This window comes from Petaurus breviceps, unplaced genomic scaffold, assembly GCF_028583685.1.
Source record: "Petaurus breviceps papuanus isolate PSGF00001 unplaced genomic scaffold, PetGlider_PUasm1.0 154, whole genome shotgun sequence".
NCBI classification, from domain to species: domain Eukaryota; kingdom Metazoa; phylum Chordata; class Mammalia; order Diprotodontia; family Petauridae; genus Petaurus; species Petaurus breviceps.
In genome coordinates this window covers 15383249-15400413 of record NW_027185715.1, presented here as the reverse complement: position 1 = coordinate 15400413, position 17165 = coordinate 15383249, and the positions used below count along the sequence as shown (strand labels likewise).

The 17165-nt window shown below is 36.5% G+C and overlaps 1 protein-coding gene across 9 annotated transcripts in view; it reads right to left on the bottom strand.

The window, feature by feature from the left end:
• Positions 1-897: 897 nt before the first annotated feature.
• MDM2 (MDM2 proto-oncogene) overlaps positions 898-17165 on the bottom strand; it is a 31305-nt gene continuing 15037 nt past the window's right edge. For all 9 annotated transcript variants that reach the window (XM_069081126.1, XM_069081147.1, XM_069081141.1 and 6 more), the window contains 3 exons: positions 7290-7433; positions 6740-6817; positions 898-2228 (listed from right to left, as the gene is read on the bottom strand). In XM_069081126.1, the coding sequence (XP_068937227.1) occupies positions 1662-2228; positions 6740-6817; positions 7290-7433 (789 nt within the window). In that variant the 3' untranslated portion in view covers positions 898-1661. The remainder of the gene's footprint in view (positions 2229-6739; positions 6818-7289; positions 7434-17165) is intronic.

Here is a 17165-nt window from a genome sequence, read left to right as displayed (position 1 = left end):
ATGTAAATTTTTGCAACAAAATTTTCAAACTTGAATAAGCTTTTCAGTCAGCAAATTAGTCCAGAGTTCCAGTGTTCCAGAGAATTCACAGACTAAGCAACAATAATTATGAAGGTAAATCTGCTCCCAAAAAGGCAAAGCATAATGTATTTACTTTGGAGGTGCCCCTATCCAAAATCTTAAAAGTGGATCAGATCACCTTCATTAGTAGGGAAAAGCAGAAATTCATGTTAATATCTGTTTTAAATAATTGTGGCTGATGTCCCCAACTTTTAAAACATTAAAGCATGTGGCAAATGCATTTCAAACATTAAGCACGTGGCAAATGGTTTAACTGCAACATTAAACTAGTACATATTTTATTGGCAGCCTGAAAAAAATAAAAGATTTTTATCTTCCAAATTTTAATTTTTTAAAAACTGGCTCTGATTATGTTAAAACCTAGACACCTACCTGGGGCCATATATCCAGACCAAGATAATATGAGTCACATATGAATTATGTTCAACTTGGTGGAAACAGATATTTCCCAATTCAAATCCTAATCTGAAGTGTAAAAAGGGTCTGAAGTAAAGGGTCAATACTAAATTGCACTTGAGACCCTTAAAAAAGAACTGCCTGGTGTGGTCCTGGTGGCAAAGGAATGTAGAAAGAATTACTTATGATGGGCTCTAAAAAAGATAAAAACCATTCTTCTTTTTTGTTTGTATACACAATACCAAAGGATCTCTAAGTAACAAATGAAAACCATCAGATTTTTCCTAAGCAGGTATTTTCTAAGATTCTTGGAACTAAGAACAGATAAAAACTTCAAATAATCAGAAACCTGAAGAGTATCTTATATGCAACTCAAAAGCAATCATTTTCATGAATTATCACCACTTTTCACCAACAGTATTAAACTTAAATAATATTTATTTAATTTGCTATTTACACAAATTTTTCCAAAAATTTCACACTCCCCAACTAGAGAAGACAGGGAACTATTTAACAAACAGAAATAGTCAATCTTCAAAATAACTAGTAATTCTTAACAGATGAAAATAGTAAAGGATCTGTCGTTTCAACATAACCCAATACAAAGTGTCTATGACTTACTCCCAAATTATCTGACTTAGCAGATAAGTCTTGGTAACTGATTAAGGCACAAAGATATTAAATGATTCAACCTGGGTCAAATAAGTTGTAAGTGTCCCATGCAGGATCTGAACCTAGAACTTTCCAAACTAGTACTCTATTCACTATACCCTGCTGCCTCTATAAATAACACAAGTGAAAACGAATAAAAATAATGCAAAATTGGAAAAAAAATTTGTAATAACCAAAACGGTTTTTTCCCAAAGAAAGAAAATAAAAATTCTAGGGACAGCCAGGTGGCACAGTGAATAGAGCACGGCCTTGAAGTCAGGAGGACCTGAGTTCAAATCTGACCTCAGATACTTAACACACTAGCTGTGTGACTTTGAGCAAGTCACTTAACTCCAACCGCCCTCCAAAAAAAATAAAAATTCTTTCCAAAAAGCAAATTGCACAAGATATAACTAAAATGGATTAAAGTCATTTCTCAGAAAAAAAAAAATGTACAAAAATAAAATTTTAAATAAATTTCACAAGTCATGTGTCTTCAGATTCTTTAAAGAGTTTCATACATAAGATCACATTTAGAGAAAATAAGTTAACACAATCATTTGAATTGGCTGCCTGCACACTGGACAAGGCTTATTTCTCTTTTTGAGCTTCTTAGCACATGTAAAACATGCCATAAGATGTCCTGTCCTTCCATGGACAATGCAACCATTCTTAGGCCGGCTCTGACAGATGACACAGGGCTCTACTGTACTGGGGGGAAGAACAGATTCCATACTTGTTTCTTTGTCTTGTGATTCTTCTCTCTCCAATTCTCCAGCATCTTCCTGACTACTACAGACGATACTTTTAGATGTCGATGGCTGGGAATACTCCTCACTTTCTTGGGAATCTGATATCTGCACTATTTTTTCATCATTTTCCTCAACACATGAATCTTGAGAGTCATTCATTTTATTTTTCTTACAATCAGGAACATCAAAGCCCTCTTCCTCCCCTTGTGTGGGGTTTTCTAGTTTGCCTTTGTCTGACATGTCACCTTTCTCCTCAGGAAGCCAATTCTCTCGTAAAGCCCAGCACCTGTGGCAGTGTGGTGGAAGTGGAGGGTTCATTTTGTCACAGGAAGTACACTTCCAATAGTCCTGCAATGAAATAAGCAGAATTAGTTTCAATAATTCTCAACCTGGAATAACAATGTTAATCATACCAATTTATTCAGTATGTTTGTTAAAAAGCAGGTTTCGCAACAGTAAAAAGATTTTGTAGCTTATTTTGCAATATTTCAAATTCTACCCTACCTTTAAGTCTAGCAACTTCTCCTAAAACCTGAAAGTGTACATAAGCGATCTTTTCACCATTTGGAGATTCTATGGTAAGGCATTCTAATTCTGTTAGGTGGGGATCTTTTTTAATAAGAATCCACCATTTTCCATATCCGTCAGGATCTTCCTAATATCCATCTGCTACCATCTATTTTTATTGGACAATATTCAGAAGAATCTGTTTTAACAACTATTGCTCCACCCTTTTTGGTAAAACAGAGATTAACGCAATTTTTGGAAAACTAGCCAAATTATATTCACAGACAGTTCCCACCTTATAAATGGTTTTTGTTAGTTTTTACAAATCAATTTTTTTTTGAAAGTGAAAATTAACCCAGCAAAACTGAGTATCATGTTTCAGGGGAAAATATGGTCATTCAGTGGAATAGAGGACTTTCAAGCATTCTTGATGAAAAAACCAGAGTTGAATAGAAAATTTGACATCCAGATACAAGAAGCAGGAGATTTAGAAGGTAAACAGGGAAAAGAAATCATAAGCCACTGATCAAAGATGAACTATTAACATTTCTACATGAAAAATCGATAATTGTAACTGATGAAACTTTTCTCAGCATGAAAATAGTTGAAGGGAATAGAAATATATATGTGTGTATATATATATATATATATATATATATATCAGAGGGTATATGGGCGTATGAATACATGTGTGAATTTGTGTATGTATGCTTACAGGTATACACAGATAAAGGACACAGGACGAATTCTTTAGGAAGGGATGATACTTAAAAGGGGAAATTAAGAGGTGAGAGGAATATAATGAGAGGAGATCGGGAGAGACAGAATGGGGTAAACTATCTCATGTAGAAGAGGCATCGGAAAATGGTTACAATGGCAGGGAAGAACAGGAAGGCAAAAGGGAATGGGTCAACCTTATTCTCACTGAATTTGGCTCAGGGAGGGAATGAAATACACACTAAATAGAGTATCTCACCCTACAGGAGAGTAGGGAGAAGGGTATGAGAGGGGGGAATGATAGAAGGGAGGGCAGGCTGGGGGGGAGGGAAGTTGGAAGCACCCACTTTTGAAAAGGGACGGGATCAAAGTAGAGAACAGAACAAGTGGGAGGTGGGATAGGAGGGAGGGAAAAATAGTCTTTTACAATATATTTACTATGTTAATGTTTTGCATTAGCTACACATGTATAATCTATACTGAACTATTTATCTACCCACTAAGAGTGGGTGACAAGGGAGGAAGGAAATGAATCTGGAATTCAAAGTTTTAAAATCAAATGTTTAAAATTATATATACATATATACTATTATTAATACTATCTTACATGTAAATGGGAAATAAAATATACAGGCACTGGGGCATAGAGATGCACCATGCCCTACTGGAAAAGTCTAAGGAGGTGTATGGGAGAAGATATAGGAGACAGCAGATTGGAGGAGGGGATATCCTGTGGGACTACTATTCTGGGGTGATGGGTAGGGGGAAAATGGGGAGAAAATTTGTAACTCAAAATCTGGCAGAAAGGAATGACATAAATCAGAAATTAATAAAGCATTTGAAAAAAGAAAGTGAAAATTAATGTTCTCATAGAAATAATGCTAGAAATGGAAGTTAGGTTCCCAGGTCCAACTCAGAAAAGTCTACTTTATCTATACTACAGCCTAATTAATAATATGAGGTATTGAGAGTACAAAATAATGGAGAGGTGAAAAAGACGGAGAGGGTGGCTGGAATTATGAATGCAAATCATCTAGTGGATCCTCTATTTCCTTTGCCCTATGGCAAAGGTTGGCCTACATGAAGCCTGTCTTTGACATCTTCTTCCTTAACATAGTACTTTCTCTCATCTTGTGGTAATTCCTCTTCCTATGTGTCCTAATGGGCTCCCCCTTGGCCTCTCACTCTATTATCCCCAACCCATCTGTGCCCACCAATGTTCTTCATGTCCCAAAATTACCTATGACCCTTTCACCCTGAACAAAGCTCTTATTCCAATTGTCAAGTTGTGTTAGGAAGAAAACCTAAATTAAAAGAAGCTAATGACTAAGGCCCAGCAACCTCCCTGAGTGATAGCTGCATTTTTTTTTTTGAAAAGGCTTACAAATTCAAATGAATCCCTAGTTGAGTCATTTCAAGGACAAAATGAAATGAAAATATTCAGGAAGTGCATGTTTGTAAGAGAAAATATTTTGGAATAGGTACAGAGACCACTAAATGGTCACTTGTCTTTGTCAAGTGCTTAGCTCTACCTAGAGAGAAAAGCCATGGTAATTTAGCAATCTCTCCTTTCTTAACAGCAGGCCTAACTTTTACTTCTTTCTTATACTTCAGATCTATGATTTCATTCATGTGAGCATATTCTCACTGTACTGACATAAATACACTACACTTTAACACAAAGCTTAATGAGTTATTACAGTTCTCCCAAATTTATCACTTCCAGTGATAAACTTCTCTGAATTTAGCCGGGTTGATCCTGAGAGAACAGCAGGAATTTGCTAAAGCCTGAGTCTCACTGGAATGACTTGTGAAAATTCAGATCACCTGTGTAATATAACTATAACAAGACATTAGGTTAGAATTTTAGTGAAGGCCCCTCATTACCATCTTACAAGAAACAATACAGAAAACTAGTTTTAGTAAAAGGCTTTGTCTGTAGGTTTGGTGTTTGTTGAGATGGGGTCAAAGAGGAATGATAGAACCAAAAATCTACCCCGCTCCTGACTCCTTTGTTTCTGCTAATAATACCAAACTCTCAGAGGAGTGGAATCACCTCTACCTCCATTTCCTTCTACCCCCAAATCTAGCCATTAGAGTCTCCTGATTCTCCCCTTGAAATATGATATCCACAGGACAGCTAGGTGGTGCAGTGACTAGAGCACCAGCCCTGGAGTCAGGAGAACCTGGGGTCAAATCCAACTTCTGACACTTGACACACTAGCTGTGGGACCTTGGGCAAGTCACTTAACCCCAACTGCCCTGCCTTCCCCCCTCCAAAAAAAGAAAAAAGACATAACTAATGGCTAAAAGCAAAATTATCTGACCAATCAAATTTAGAGATTAGAACAGAGGTGCCAAATACACAGGTCACTGAAGCACCACAACACGCCCTGAACCAGATTAAAATGTCCCTGGGAAATGTTACAAATAAATATACACTAAAACGGAGATAACATTATATTTTAACTGAGTCAGTATTTAGCCCACAGGGATCTTGATGTACAGACTGGTGGTCCCTATTTTTTAGTTTGACACCAATGGACTAGGTGACTGCTTTAAAGCACATCATCTAAGAAAACCAAGCATGCCCAGTGTCTATAATGCTACCTTATAATATTAAAATGGAAGTCATGAAAGAATGTTAGAAAATAGTTTTCACTAAGTTCTTTTAAACTCATAACAGTATATAATGTTATTGTTAGCGGGATGAGATAAAACTACTATATTAATAGGTCTGCTATGTAGACTATGTACTTCAATATTTTTATATATGTTATGTGAAACATTTCATTCAACTTGACCTCAACTATATCAATATTATGAAGTTATTTAAATTTTCCAGTTTTTGTTTTCCAACATTATGATGAAATTTAAATTTATCTTTTCAAGCCACACAGTATTATTGTGTTTTTACAATTCTCAAACAGACCTGTGATCAATGATTTGGAAATTCCCTGTGACAGAAATGCACAATCACAATTCATCCAGGCCTTCTCAACTGGCCTGCGCCACATCCTTCCCTAAGTTCACCATGGGGCCAACCTTCCTTAGAAGTCTCCTGGCACAAGGATACTAACCAATGGAGTACTGTGTCATCCCCCTGCCATCCCCTGCTCTCAGCATGTAGTAATCAGGCCAACTTCTCTATTTAACCTTTTTTCTTATTCTAAATACAAAGAGAGTACTTAAAGTCAGGTAAACACAGGTATCCCTACAGTGCATACCTGACTTTATATTCTCCTTTCCTACTTTGTGTATGAAAATCCACTTTACTACTAATTTATTCTTAAAAGGAAAAAGTAACTAGCAACATTAACCAAGTAAGAAGTTAAAACATAGTTTAATTAACAAAATCTTTCTCCACATCAGTTAATTAACGAATAGGAAAATCCTTTAAATGTGTGACATAAAAGTGAGCATTAAGGCAAAAAAAATTTAATTACATTCCAATAAACAACAAATACGTAAACAACAGATAACAGCCTTAAGTCATTAATGTATATTGTAATGTTAAAAATAAATTTTACAAACTTCTTATCTCTTAGTGGATACATTTTTCTAGCCCTAACCCTAAATCCATATCTCACGATCATTATTTTTTGTATCACAGGAAATCAGAATTTTATACTTACAGCTAAGGATATTTCAGGGTCTTCATCAAACGAGTCAGTGTCACTATCCTCTGCCTGATATACGGTTACCTGGTATATCTAAAACAAGGCCCAACAACTCCATTAATACAAATCTATCACTTCATTTTATCCAGGAAAGTTCCCCAGATTTAATATAAGTTGTGTTCTGAAAATGAAGAACTGACCCACAACCAAACAGAAGCACAGCACTGCAGCAGAATCCCAACAGGCTCTGCCACTTTTATGTGGGAGCCGAGGGCAAGTAAATTCACCTTTCTAAACTTTACCTATAAAATGGGAATGATACTGTGTGCAAATTCTTCGCAAAGTTACAAAGTAAACAGATGATATGCTTTCATATACAATAAATCTGAGGTTTTCTTCCACGCATGAAGGGTAAAAAGACAAAGATAAAGAAATTTCAGGGATTTTAAATGAACTATTACATTCAAAAATTGGAATTAAAATTTCAATTTTCTGTACAGAAGGGACCAACATGGAAAACATTTTTACTTGTTTCCTAAGTAGGTAGATTTTTAAAAAAACCCACCTCATCATCTTCATCTGTGAGTTCTTGTCCTTCTTCATTGTGACTATAATCTTCTGAATCAATAGACTCAACTTCAAACTCAACACTGAATTGGTCTGAAACTGAATCATCTGAATTTTCACTTAATACACCAGTATCAATATCCTAAACAAAAGAAAAGGAATTTTAACTCAAGCAAAACAAAGATCCATAACCTCCTAACTGCTCTCCCTTACTTCTTGTCCAATGCCTGCCCCCACCTTAAAATCCAACCAGAACATCATCAGACTGATTCTTCCTAAAATACTTTGCCATGTCCTTGTACAAAATGGGTCAAAACCTACACTCGGGTTATCCTGGCATTCCAGGCCTTCAGTAAGGGCTAAAATTTAAAACTGCTCTTACACCTGATAACTCCAAAATGAACCATCCATTCCAGGCAGAAGGTCCCTAGCTCCAAGTCTCTGCTTTACCCTTGTCCTCCTGGTTGGAATGCTCCCTCCCTCACTCTCCTCCCCAGTCACATCCAGCTCTTTCACAGCCCTCGAGGGCCAGCTCAAGTTCCATATTCCTGGCAAACCTTCCTAATCATACATTTGAAAATTCCTCTGAATTACTGTTACTTACTGTCTGAATTATCCATTTGGCCTCAACTTCTTATTCACTTTTCACAGGTGTAACATCTTAGTTTCCCAATAGATTAGTATTGAGGACAAAGAGTGTCCTGCATACTTTCTTGCCTCCCCCACAGAACTAGCACACGACTTGTGCACACTTGTCTTAAAAACATAAACTTACAGTTTAATAAGTAGGATTACAGGTTGAATTTGGAGAGGTGGAAGAATGGTCCGATTTACATAATTCTAGCACTTACCAGAGAGCTTGCTCAGCAAATACAAATAACTGGTTATATAAATTAACCTAGATTGAGACTGACTGTCCATAAAAAATCCACCTAAAGGTTCTCCATTTTGAGACAATCACCTTTCCTAGCTGTCTCCGAATCTTTCAGGAATCAGGAAAAACTAATGCTTACCAGTATTATGTGTCCTGTACATAAGGCTTAAAGATGGTTTTTTGGACTCTGAGCCCCAAAACTATTAAATTTGTTAACCAAGGTAGGTATGACAAAGACCCTATTGTGGAACAAGCTCTAGTCACATAATTTAAAGTATTAGGAGTCAGGGGAGGCCAGGTGGCGCAGTGAATAGAGCACTGGCCCTGGGGTCAGGAGGACTGGAGTTCAAATCTGGCTTCAGACACTTAATGCTTACTAACCACGTGACCTTGGGTAAGTCACTTAACCCCAGTTGCCTTGCCTGCTCCCCTCCAAAAAGCAAAGAAAAAAAAAATTAGGAGTCAGAAAATTTTAGTTTGAATTTTAGGTCAGTCATTAACACCTGAGTGACCATAGGCCAATCACTTAACTGCTTAGATTTCAATCTTCTCATCTGTAATATGAGGTCTACTAACATTTCTAAGGTCCCTTCCTGCTTCCAAATTCTATCAACTATGAAAAATACGAGTAATATCTTATTGAAGAAATCAGTGAAAACTATGACACTCATTAACCACTACAACTTCCTATGGATTTTGGATCTTTGCACAGAAAATTCAAGGATCACACTTGAAGAAAATACTTTAATGAGATCATCGGCCAGCCCCTAGCTGATGCTGCTATATCCCAGAGAAGGTGGAGGTGGAAAGGGGAATTGCTTTCAACACACCACTTCCAGATGTGGCTGGAGGGACTCTAGAAGCTCGACTATAACTACAAGGACATATATCTAGTTATGCTAATAGAAGTCCACATTCTTCATCTGTAACACAGCCTGCTTGCAGCACCAGCAGCTGTACAACTCAGTAATACAGCACTGGTACTTAGGAAACTAGTACCAAGTTTGTAGAGCTCCACTCTCAAGTACAGTGGGTTAGGACAGGCAGGTCAGTCAACCAACATGATTGATGCCACAATCCTCTAGCTTGGGGAAGAGTCCTGACCAATGAAATCACCACCCCTCCCTCAAATAAAGTCTTTCCTCCTCCCCTGCCCTTTTTAATCATTCTGATTTGTCTGTTACACAGCTAAGTTAGAATTCACTTCTAATTTTTCCCTGACAAAAATTATTCCAGCCAGTTGATAAATTTTCTGTCTGTATCCATAGGAATAACCTTTTTAAACTTCTTGCATACTGGGAAAATTTTAACCCTTTCTTAGTTAAGAGAATAAAGCATTTTAGACAATTTAATCCTAACCCCTTTTCTACACTGCAAATTCTGGACAAGGAAAGAATGCCACTATGTTTTAATCTGATGATTTTACTGGAGGGTAGAAGTGAAGATGGGCAGCAGAATATTTCCTAATTCCTCTAAGGAATTAAGAAATCTTAAATCAAAGAAATGCTTCTCAGGAGACTGGCCTGCGTATTGGACTTATAGCTGATTGCTTGTTAAAGGAGAACCAAACTCAAACTAGGATGAGTTTGCTGTTTCTCCCCAGGTAGCACCTACCTTAACAGATGAGCATAAGTACATACCTACCTTACATAGGACTGGAAGAAAAAAATGGAATACATAAACGTGTCAAGTTGGAAACTGGATTACCGCACTTTAATCACTGCCAGAATCATAAGGTGATTCTTAGATGTCAATGTAAAACCATACTTTTTTTTCTATGCTGTATGAAGTGCAGTATCACAGATACAAAGTGGGTGCTACGTACTAAAAGGAATCAACAGTTTCCAAATGTCCCATATATACAAAAATATTTACATTTTTTTTAGTAACAAAGAACCAAAAAGAACGTCCTTATATCTTTTTAGTCAAAGAGATTAAAAAAAGCTAACAATGGTTCATTAAAGAACTCTGTGTATACTTTTTTAATCTCTGTAGTTTCATAACTGAGCTTCTGAATATTATTTCTCAAATATTCTGTTACAACTCAGCTTCTACAATATTTAAAGCATTTTAAAAGTGAAAGACTCAAAGACAAAGCATTTAATTCACTATCTATCTGAAAGCAGGTAGGCATTTCATATTCCTAATTAAGTATGCTGCCTATGTGACTTCTTTTGGCATAGATCAAAAAGGGCAGAATCTCAATCTGGCAAGAAAAATTTATACTTTATGTCGAATGCCCAACAGATTGACATCAGTGGGAGAAACTGAATACATTTGTTTTGACATTCTAACTATAAATATGAACAGAATATATAGAAGAGGTCACAACTAAATGGATGAACAGCTTACATGTTCTACTCTTAGAGGCAATGAATAAAAAAGCTGTGTCAATTTCATTATATACTCAAAATCATTTCAAAAGATTCTTAAAATAAGCATAAGCAAATGTACCACCATGAAGCTAACTGGCTTATGTCTCAATATCTACTACAGAGAGTAGTAGAGAAATTCTACTAAAGAACTTGACAATGTCCTTCAAGCTAAATCAATATACACTTTGAAATTCAACTACTTCAATACACAAGTGAACACAGAGGTAGAGAGTGAAAACTATACTGGCAAATATGGCTTATGATCAAGAAATCAAAAGCCAAAGTGAAAGCAGACTCCTAAAAAGTCCTCTGGAAGGCACTAAACAGGGCAAGCAAGAAACATTAAAAATTTAAATTTGCCATTTCTCAACAGACAGGAAACAAATCACATCAAATCAGCTGTCTGTGGAATCAGTTGACCAGATAGAACAGCGGCTTAAGTAAACATCAAAGAAGGATAAAGGTACAGACACTGCACACAATTACAGTAGCTCCTACAAATCAAACATATAAAGTAGACTTAAGAAATAGGGTATCACCATTTCTGGTCCAATCTCTCATCTCAATTCTGACCTATCTTTAATCATCTTTTAGTATCATTTTGGTAAAAGGGATAAAATTGTCTTTACTTCACTTTAATCCTATTCCAACCTTAACACACAACAATCATACTAAACAAACAAGACTCCCTTTAAGTTCTACTATTAGTTTTCTAAAATTTTGAATACCCTATTTAATTCCCCTTTGAGATCAGTATTAAGAGCGCTTACCCTTTCTCCATCCTTCCTATTCTCTTTGCTGTTCATTCTCCATTTTCTTCACCTTTGATGCTTATAATCGACTTCTCTTCTTCCCTCCTCCCTTCTCCCTCACCCCTAAAACTCAAAATGTTTACAACATTCTATGGTTTACTATCTCCCTATGGTGATTACATTGAGTTAAATTGTAAAACTCACTTTGGTTTTCATACCTTGATGATGATCTGCCTTCTTGTTGGAAAGCTGTCTTAAGACTGGCTCTTTCTCCTCCACAAATCCTTGAAATTCCCGTAGACTCATAATGACCATCTTTTAGTCTTCAAGAAGATTGTATTAGAAACTTAACAGAAATGGAAAACTAAACTGGTTTGGGGATGAAACTTTATAACCTTTAATATTTTAGAAATAAAATGTTTCAGATTCTGTCCTTTTTCCTTTATTTTGGTAGAGAAAACTTATGTAATTCAAACTGATGTTTTCTGTCTGAGGCTTTTCTCAGTTACTTGCAAAATCATCTCCTTATGACAGTTGTGAAGTCTTGATAATGATGTATCTAGGCAAGATGACCTTGGGATAAGCCCTTCTGATGATTTATATTCTGTCCCTCTTTCTCAATACATTCAAATTTCCCTATATAGTTTCCCAGGACATGTCATACTATTTTCTTCTGAAGTTTCCAGAAATTCTGACAACTCTAAAATTCTCTTTCCTTGTCCTGTCTTTCAATTCAACTTATCCAACTGTTCTACATCTTTGTCCAGTTGTGAAATTTTTTGAGTATGCTTCCTTTTCTTGGTTTCTTCAGTTTTGTTCTCCAGGTAAGTAATTCTGTTTTTTAAATTTTACTTTTTCTTCAAATATTTCTAAACTGTTGTTTCAGAAATCTTAGGAAAGATATTCAAAGTTCACATTCAGTTCTTTTGTGTTCTATGGTATATTTCTTAAATTCATTTCTTCCTTAGATTCCCTGACTATGTCCACTGTTCCAATGTCCATCATGTCCTAAAGAGATTAGTGCTTCTGTTTTGTATTATATATGTTTGTGTCTGGTGTTTATGCCTCTATTCTTAAATTCATTTTGATTGTATTAGAACCTCTTCTCGTGTTTGTTTAAGCCTTGAATTTTTTCCCCAAAAATTTTCTCTTCGAAAATGACGACTGTTTTTTCCCTCTTTTTCAGGCATTTATTGGCAGAAGATTTTTGGCACATTTGGGATATTTAGAAGGAAAGTTCTTCATTGACTTTTTACTCCTCCATCTTCACAAAAGTTCACTAATCCCATTTCTTAGAATTTTAACTCTTGGAAAACAGCTGTCACAACCAAAAAGTGAAAGAAAAAAAAAAAAGCCCAGAACGCCTCAACCAGCAAACACTACCTTATTGGAAAGCTGACATAAGGCAGCCGAGGGCAAATGAATACAAGCTCAACCAGAAAACTACAAGCGGTATTACCTCAAAAACAATGAAGAGCTCTTAAGAGAACAATCCAACAAAGATGCTGGGAGGTCCAGATTGAGCCAGCTCATCCCGAATGAATTTGCAGATAAAACCAGATGGAAAGAAGACAGAAGCAGCAGAATCGCAGAATTGTGAGGATTTCTTTATGGCAGTATATCATTCCCATGAAAAAGATATGAAATCAGCACATTCAGGTTTTGTATACAATGAACTTTGTGGAGAAGTGACAATTGTGCTTAAACCAGAAGTTGGGAGCTATTTTATCGGTCAATTAGATACAGAAGAAATCCATACTACAGGAAACAATTTTTAAAGCACTCAAGGATCAATCAGCAAGATAACCAAAAGAGGTGAAGATTCGTAAACACCAAAAAAGTTATGGATTTTGTGCCCCCCCCAGAAAAAAATGGGTGGGAGGAGGAAGGAAAGGAGGGAATTGAGAAGACAGCAGCAACTAGCACTCCATTTATGCAAATGGTCACAATGATCCATGCTCACATCAATAGTAACCTCAACAAAAACCATCAAAGGGTTATTTTCTTAGATAATTTTCTACAAAAGACCACAACTTTACAATTGACTCTATTGACTCAAAGATACAGAGAATGCAATACCCCACTATTTATTAGTCACTGATTTTTCTTCTTTGGAGAGTGGGTCTCCTCAACCAGTCCAAGATGAAGAACATACAGCAGCCACTAAACAAGCCTGATCCAAAACTGACTGTTATGGAAGCTTCACTCTGCTCCGTCTATGACCTGGGCCAATCTGCTCCTCCTTAGGCAGCCTGGTGGTCTTCCACTCCCAAAAGCTGACCACATTGGTGCTGGACTTAGCATACACAATTAGCTTCAGCAAAACTGCAGCTCAGAACTCCCGAACTCAAGGGGATCCATCAGCCTACCCCAGCAGCAAGTATTATAGATGTGCATCATCATGCCTGGCTATTATTCAGTGATTTAAAAGAATTTGACTTAATTAAAAACAACAACAACACAGATTTGAAGAGTCTCCTCAGATGTATATCCGGGAGGCACATATCAAAATCACATAAGACTCCAGGGTAACGTTTAATGATTACTAACAGCAAACAAGACATCACGAAAAATGTCGTTACATAAAATCTAAACAAAGGATCCCTTATCAATTTAAGCCTGTGCCAATGCTTCTAATCCGATGACTGTGCTTTTTGCATCACCCCGGGAACACTACACAAAACTTCAAATAAACTCACAGCAATGTGAAGCTGGTCTAACAATCCACAACTGGGAAAAACAGCGGATTAAAATATTGCCTAGATAACACCAGATGGCCAATCAAATAAATTTGTCGATGTTTGTAGGATAGGTCTACCAGAGGGAGAATGAGCTTGGGTATGTATTGAGTAGGGATGAGATTGGGATGAATTACATTTGGAAAACAAGATCATGTGTCCAATGGTTCTAAATTACTTGATGGTGGAAAAGCCTGTTTTAACACCAATTAGTGATAGATATCAAAGGGTTCAGAATCATAAAACAATGGTCATGAGTAAGAAGGGAATTTATAAAAGGGAGAAATCCATTGTAGTAAATATTTCATAAAAACAAGGTATTTGTAAGATGCTTTGCAAACCTTAAAGCACCATATAAATGCTAGATGCAATTATCATCATAATTACAAACTATCTAGAGATAAAGAGCTGTTCCCCAATCGTTAGGCAAAGAATATCAAGTCTTCAAAAGAATTACAAACTGTGAATAAGCATACAAAAACATGTTCCAAATCACTATTAATAACAGAAATGCAAATTAAAACAATTCTGCAGTTTCATCTCATACTCAGCAAATCAGAACAAAAGATGAAAACAGTCAATGTTGGGGGATTTATGCGGAAGACAAGACACATGAATATACTGTTGGTGGACCTGTAAACTGGTCCAACCATTCTGGAAAACAATGTGGAATTATGTAGCAGAAAAATTCTAGGTCGCTTGTAATATTTGACTCAGAGATCTCAATGCTTAGAGTATAGTCCCAGGGGGAAAAAAGACAAATAGCTCTCACATATACAAAAACAATCATAGCGATACTTTCTGTGGTTACAAAAACTGGAAATAAAGTGGGTGCCCATTAACTGAGGAAATAGTTGAATTGTGGTGTATGAACATAAAATATTATTGCCGTATAAAAAAACAATAAATATAAGATTTAGAGAAAAAACATTAGACTAATACGAAGTAATGCAGAGTATGAAGTAAACAGAACCAGAAAAATAATAAATTATTGTTGTTCAGTCATGTCCTATTCTTCATGCCTCCATTTGGGGTTTTCTTGGCACAGATATTGAAGTGGTTTGCCATTTCCTTCTCCGGGTCATTTTACAGGTGAGGAAACTGAGGCAAAGAGGGTTAAGTGACTTGCCCAGTAGTAAGTGTCTAGGGTCAGATTTGAATTCAGGAAGATGAGTCTTCCTAACTCCAGGCCTGACACCCTATCCACTGCGCCACCTAGCTGCCCAAAAACAATATATACAAATAATAAACAATGTAAATTGAAACTACACTAAAATAAAGCCAACCACTGAAAATCTAATGACCAATATTGGCCCCTCCCCTTTCCAAGGGGAAAATAAATATATTTCTCCTCTTTCTCTGAGAAGATAAGGAACTGTGCAGGTTTGGAATGATGTAGAATACTATCAAACAGTTTCTGACAGTGGTTTTATTCACCAATTTTCCTTTGTTATAAGAGAGGTTTCACTGTATATATTATGGTGGAAGGGAAGAGGAGATATAAACTGAAATGGTGGCAATCAAAAACATAAAGAATCAATAAAAGTCATTATTCAAAACAATTCATCTGTACTCAAGTCAAGGGATCTGGTTTATCCCTTTACTACTGGCAAATGGATTCTTCCCTCAGTTGCTATCCCCTTTCTCCAAACAACCCACCAACTCCCTTCTCCTAATGTTTCCATAATGCCTAGATTAAATCCCTGTCTGTCCTTGAACTCAGCCCCAATCTCCCCTTCTCTGTTCTGACCCAGGTAGGGCTCCCCTGATCCTCCTGCCTTTATTCTCCCCAGCCCCTAAATCTAGGAGTTAAAAGAACCTTTTCCAGGCTCAATGCATACCAATAATCTACTACCCTTTCCTCTTTCTCACAATGCCTGCCCCTTGAAGTGGTGGTAGAATTTTGGGATCCAAGTGCAAATGGCTAAATTTTGAGCCCAGGTTCTAATTGTCCAATGAAGGTAGCCTGAGTTTTAATGGAGCAATGAGGTCTCCAAATTCCAACAGACTGATCAAGGCTCTGAGTTCCAATAGACCAGTTGGAGAATAGAAAAATAACTCATAAAAACTACCTACTATCAGTGAAGGGAGAATAAGTATCCAGTGAGAGGTAGCATGTTATAATGAAGGAGTTCTTAACCTTTTGGTATCATGCCCTCTCACCCTAAGCTGTCTAGTGAAACCCATGGACCTTTGCTCAGGAGAATGTTTAAGTAATTAAAGGAAATGCTAAATTTCATTTAGAAATTAGTGAAAATAAAGATGTAACTTTTCCCCATCTAAGTTCATGGACAACATGAAGTTTATCCATGGATGGGTATATGGATACCAGCTTAAGAATCAGTCGTAAACAGAGCTGGTCTCAGAACTCAATACCCCAAGCAATTCCATGAGGAATATTTGCTAATTTGCATTAGTAAAAGAAGTCCCCTCATCTGGGACTTTACATCAATAAGATCATGGTTAAGACTACAAAAAAAAAAAAGAACAGAAGTATCCCACCATAAGGAGGTGATAATTACATCATACTATGACAGGCATGTCAGACTATATTGGGATTATTATATCTAGTTCTGGATATGACATTTTTTGAAGGAATGATGAAAAGTGAATATTCAAACAGGAGTGGGACTGTGATGGGAGGAGCACTCTAAATCATTACAGATTTCATCACAGGAATAACATTTGATAGGGGATGTGATAATCTTCAAACATATGAAGTATTGCCATGTAAAGGCACAATCATAATTGTTTTGCTTGGTCCCCTAAGACCAACTGACCAAAATTAGAGGGTTAATTTCAATACAAACTAAGGGGGAAAAATCTCCTAAAAATGAGAGTATTCAAAAGTGAAATGGGTCAACTAAAAACAAATGGATTTTCCATCAGAGAAAATCTTCACTTAGGCTAAATGATCAATGATTAGGTATACTAGAAACAGGATATGATCTGTGAAGAAGTTAAACTAGAGGATCTCTCAGTTATTTTTTTAACTCTCAGTCTATGGTCCTCTGATAAATAGTATAAAAGACTGTGTCAACAAGGATACTTATAGCCAGTTACATGGTGAAATACACAGGAAAACAATTAAAATAATACAGCGAACTTCAGAGATAAAAGACACTGGCCTCCATC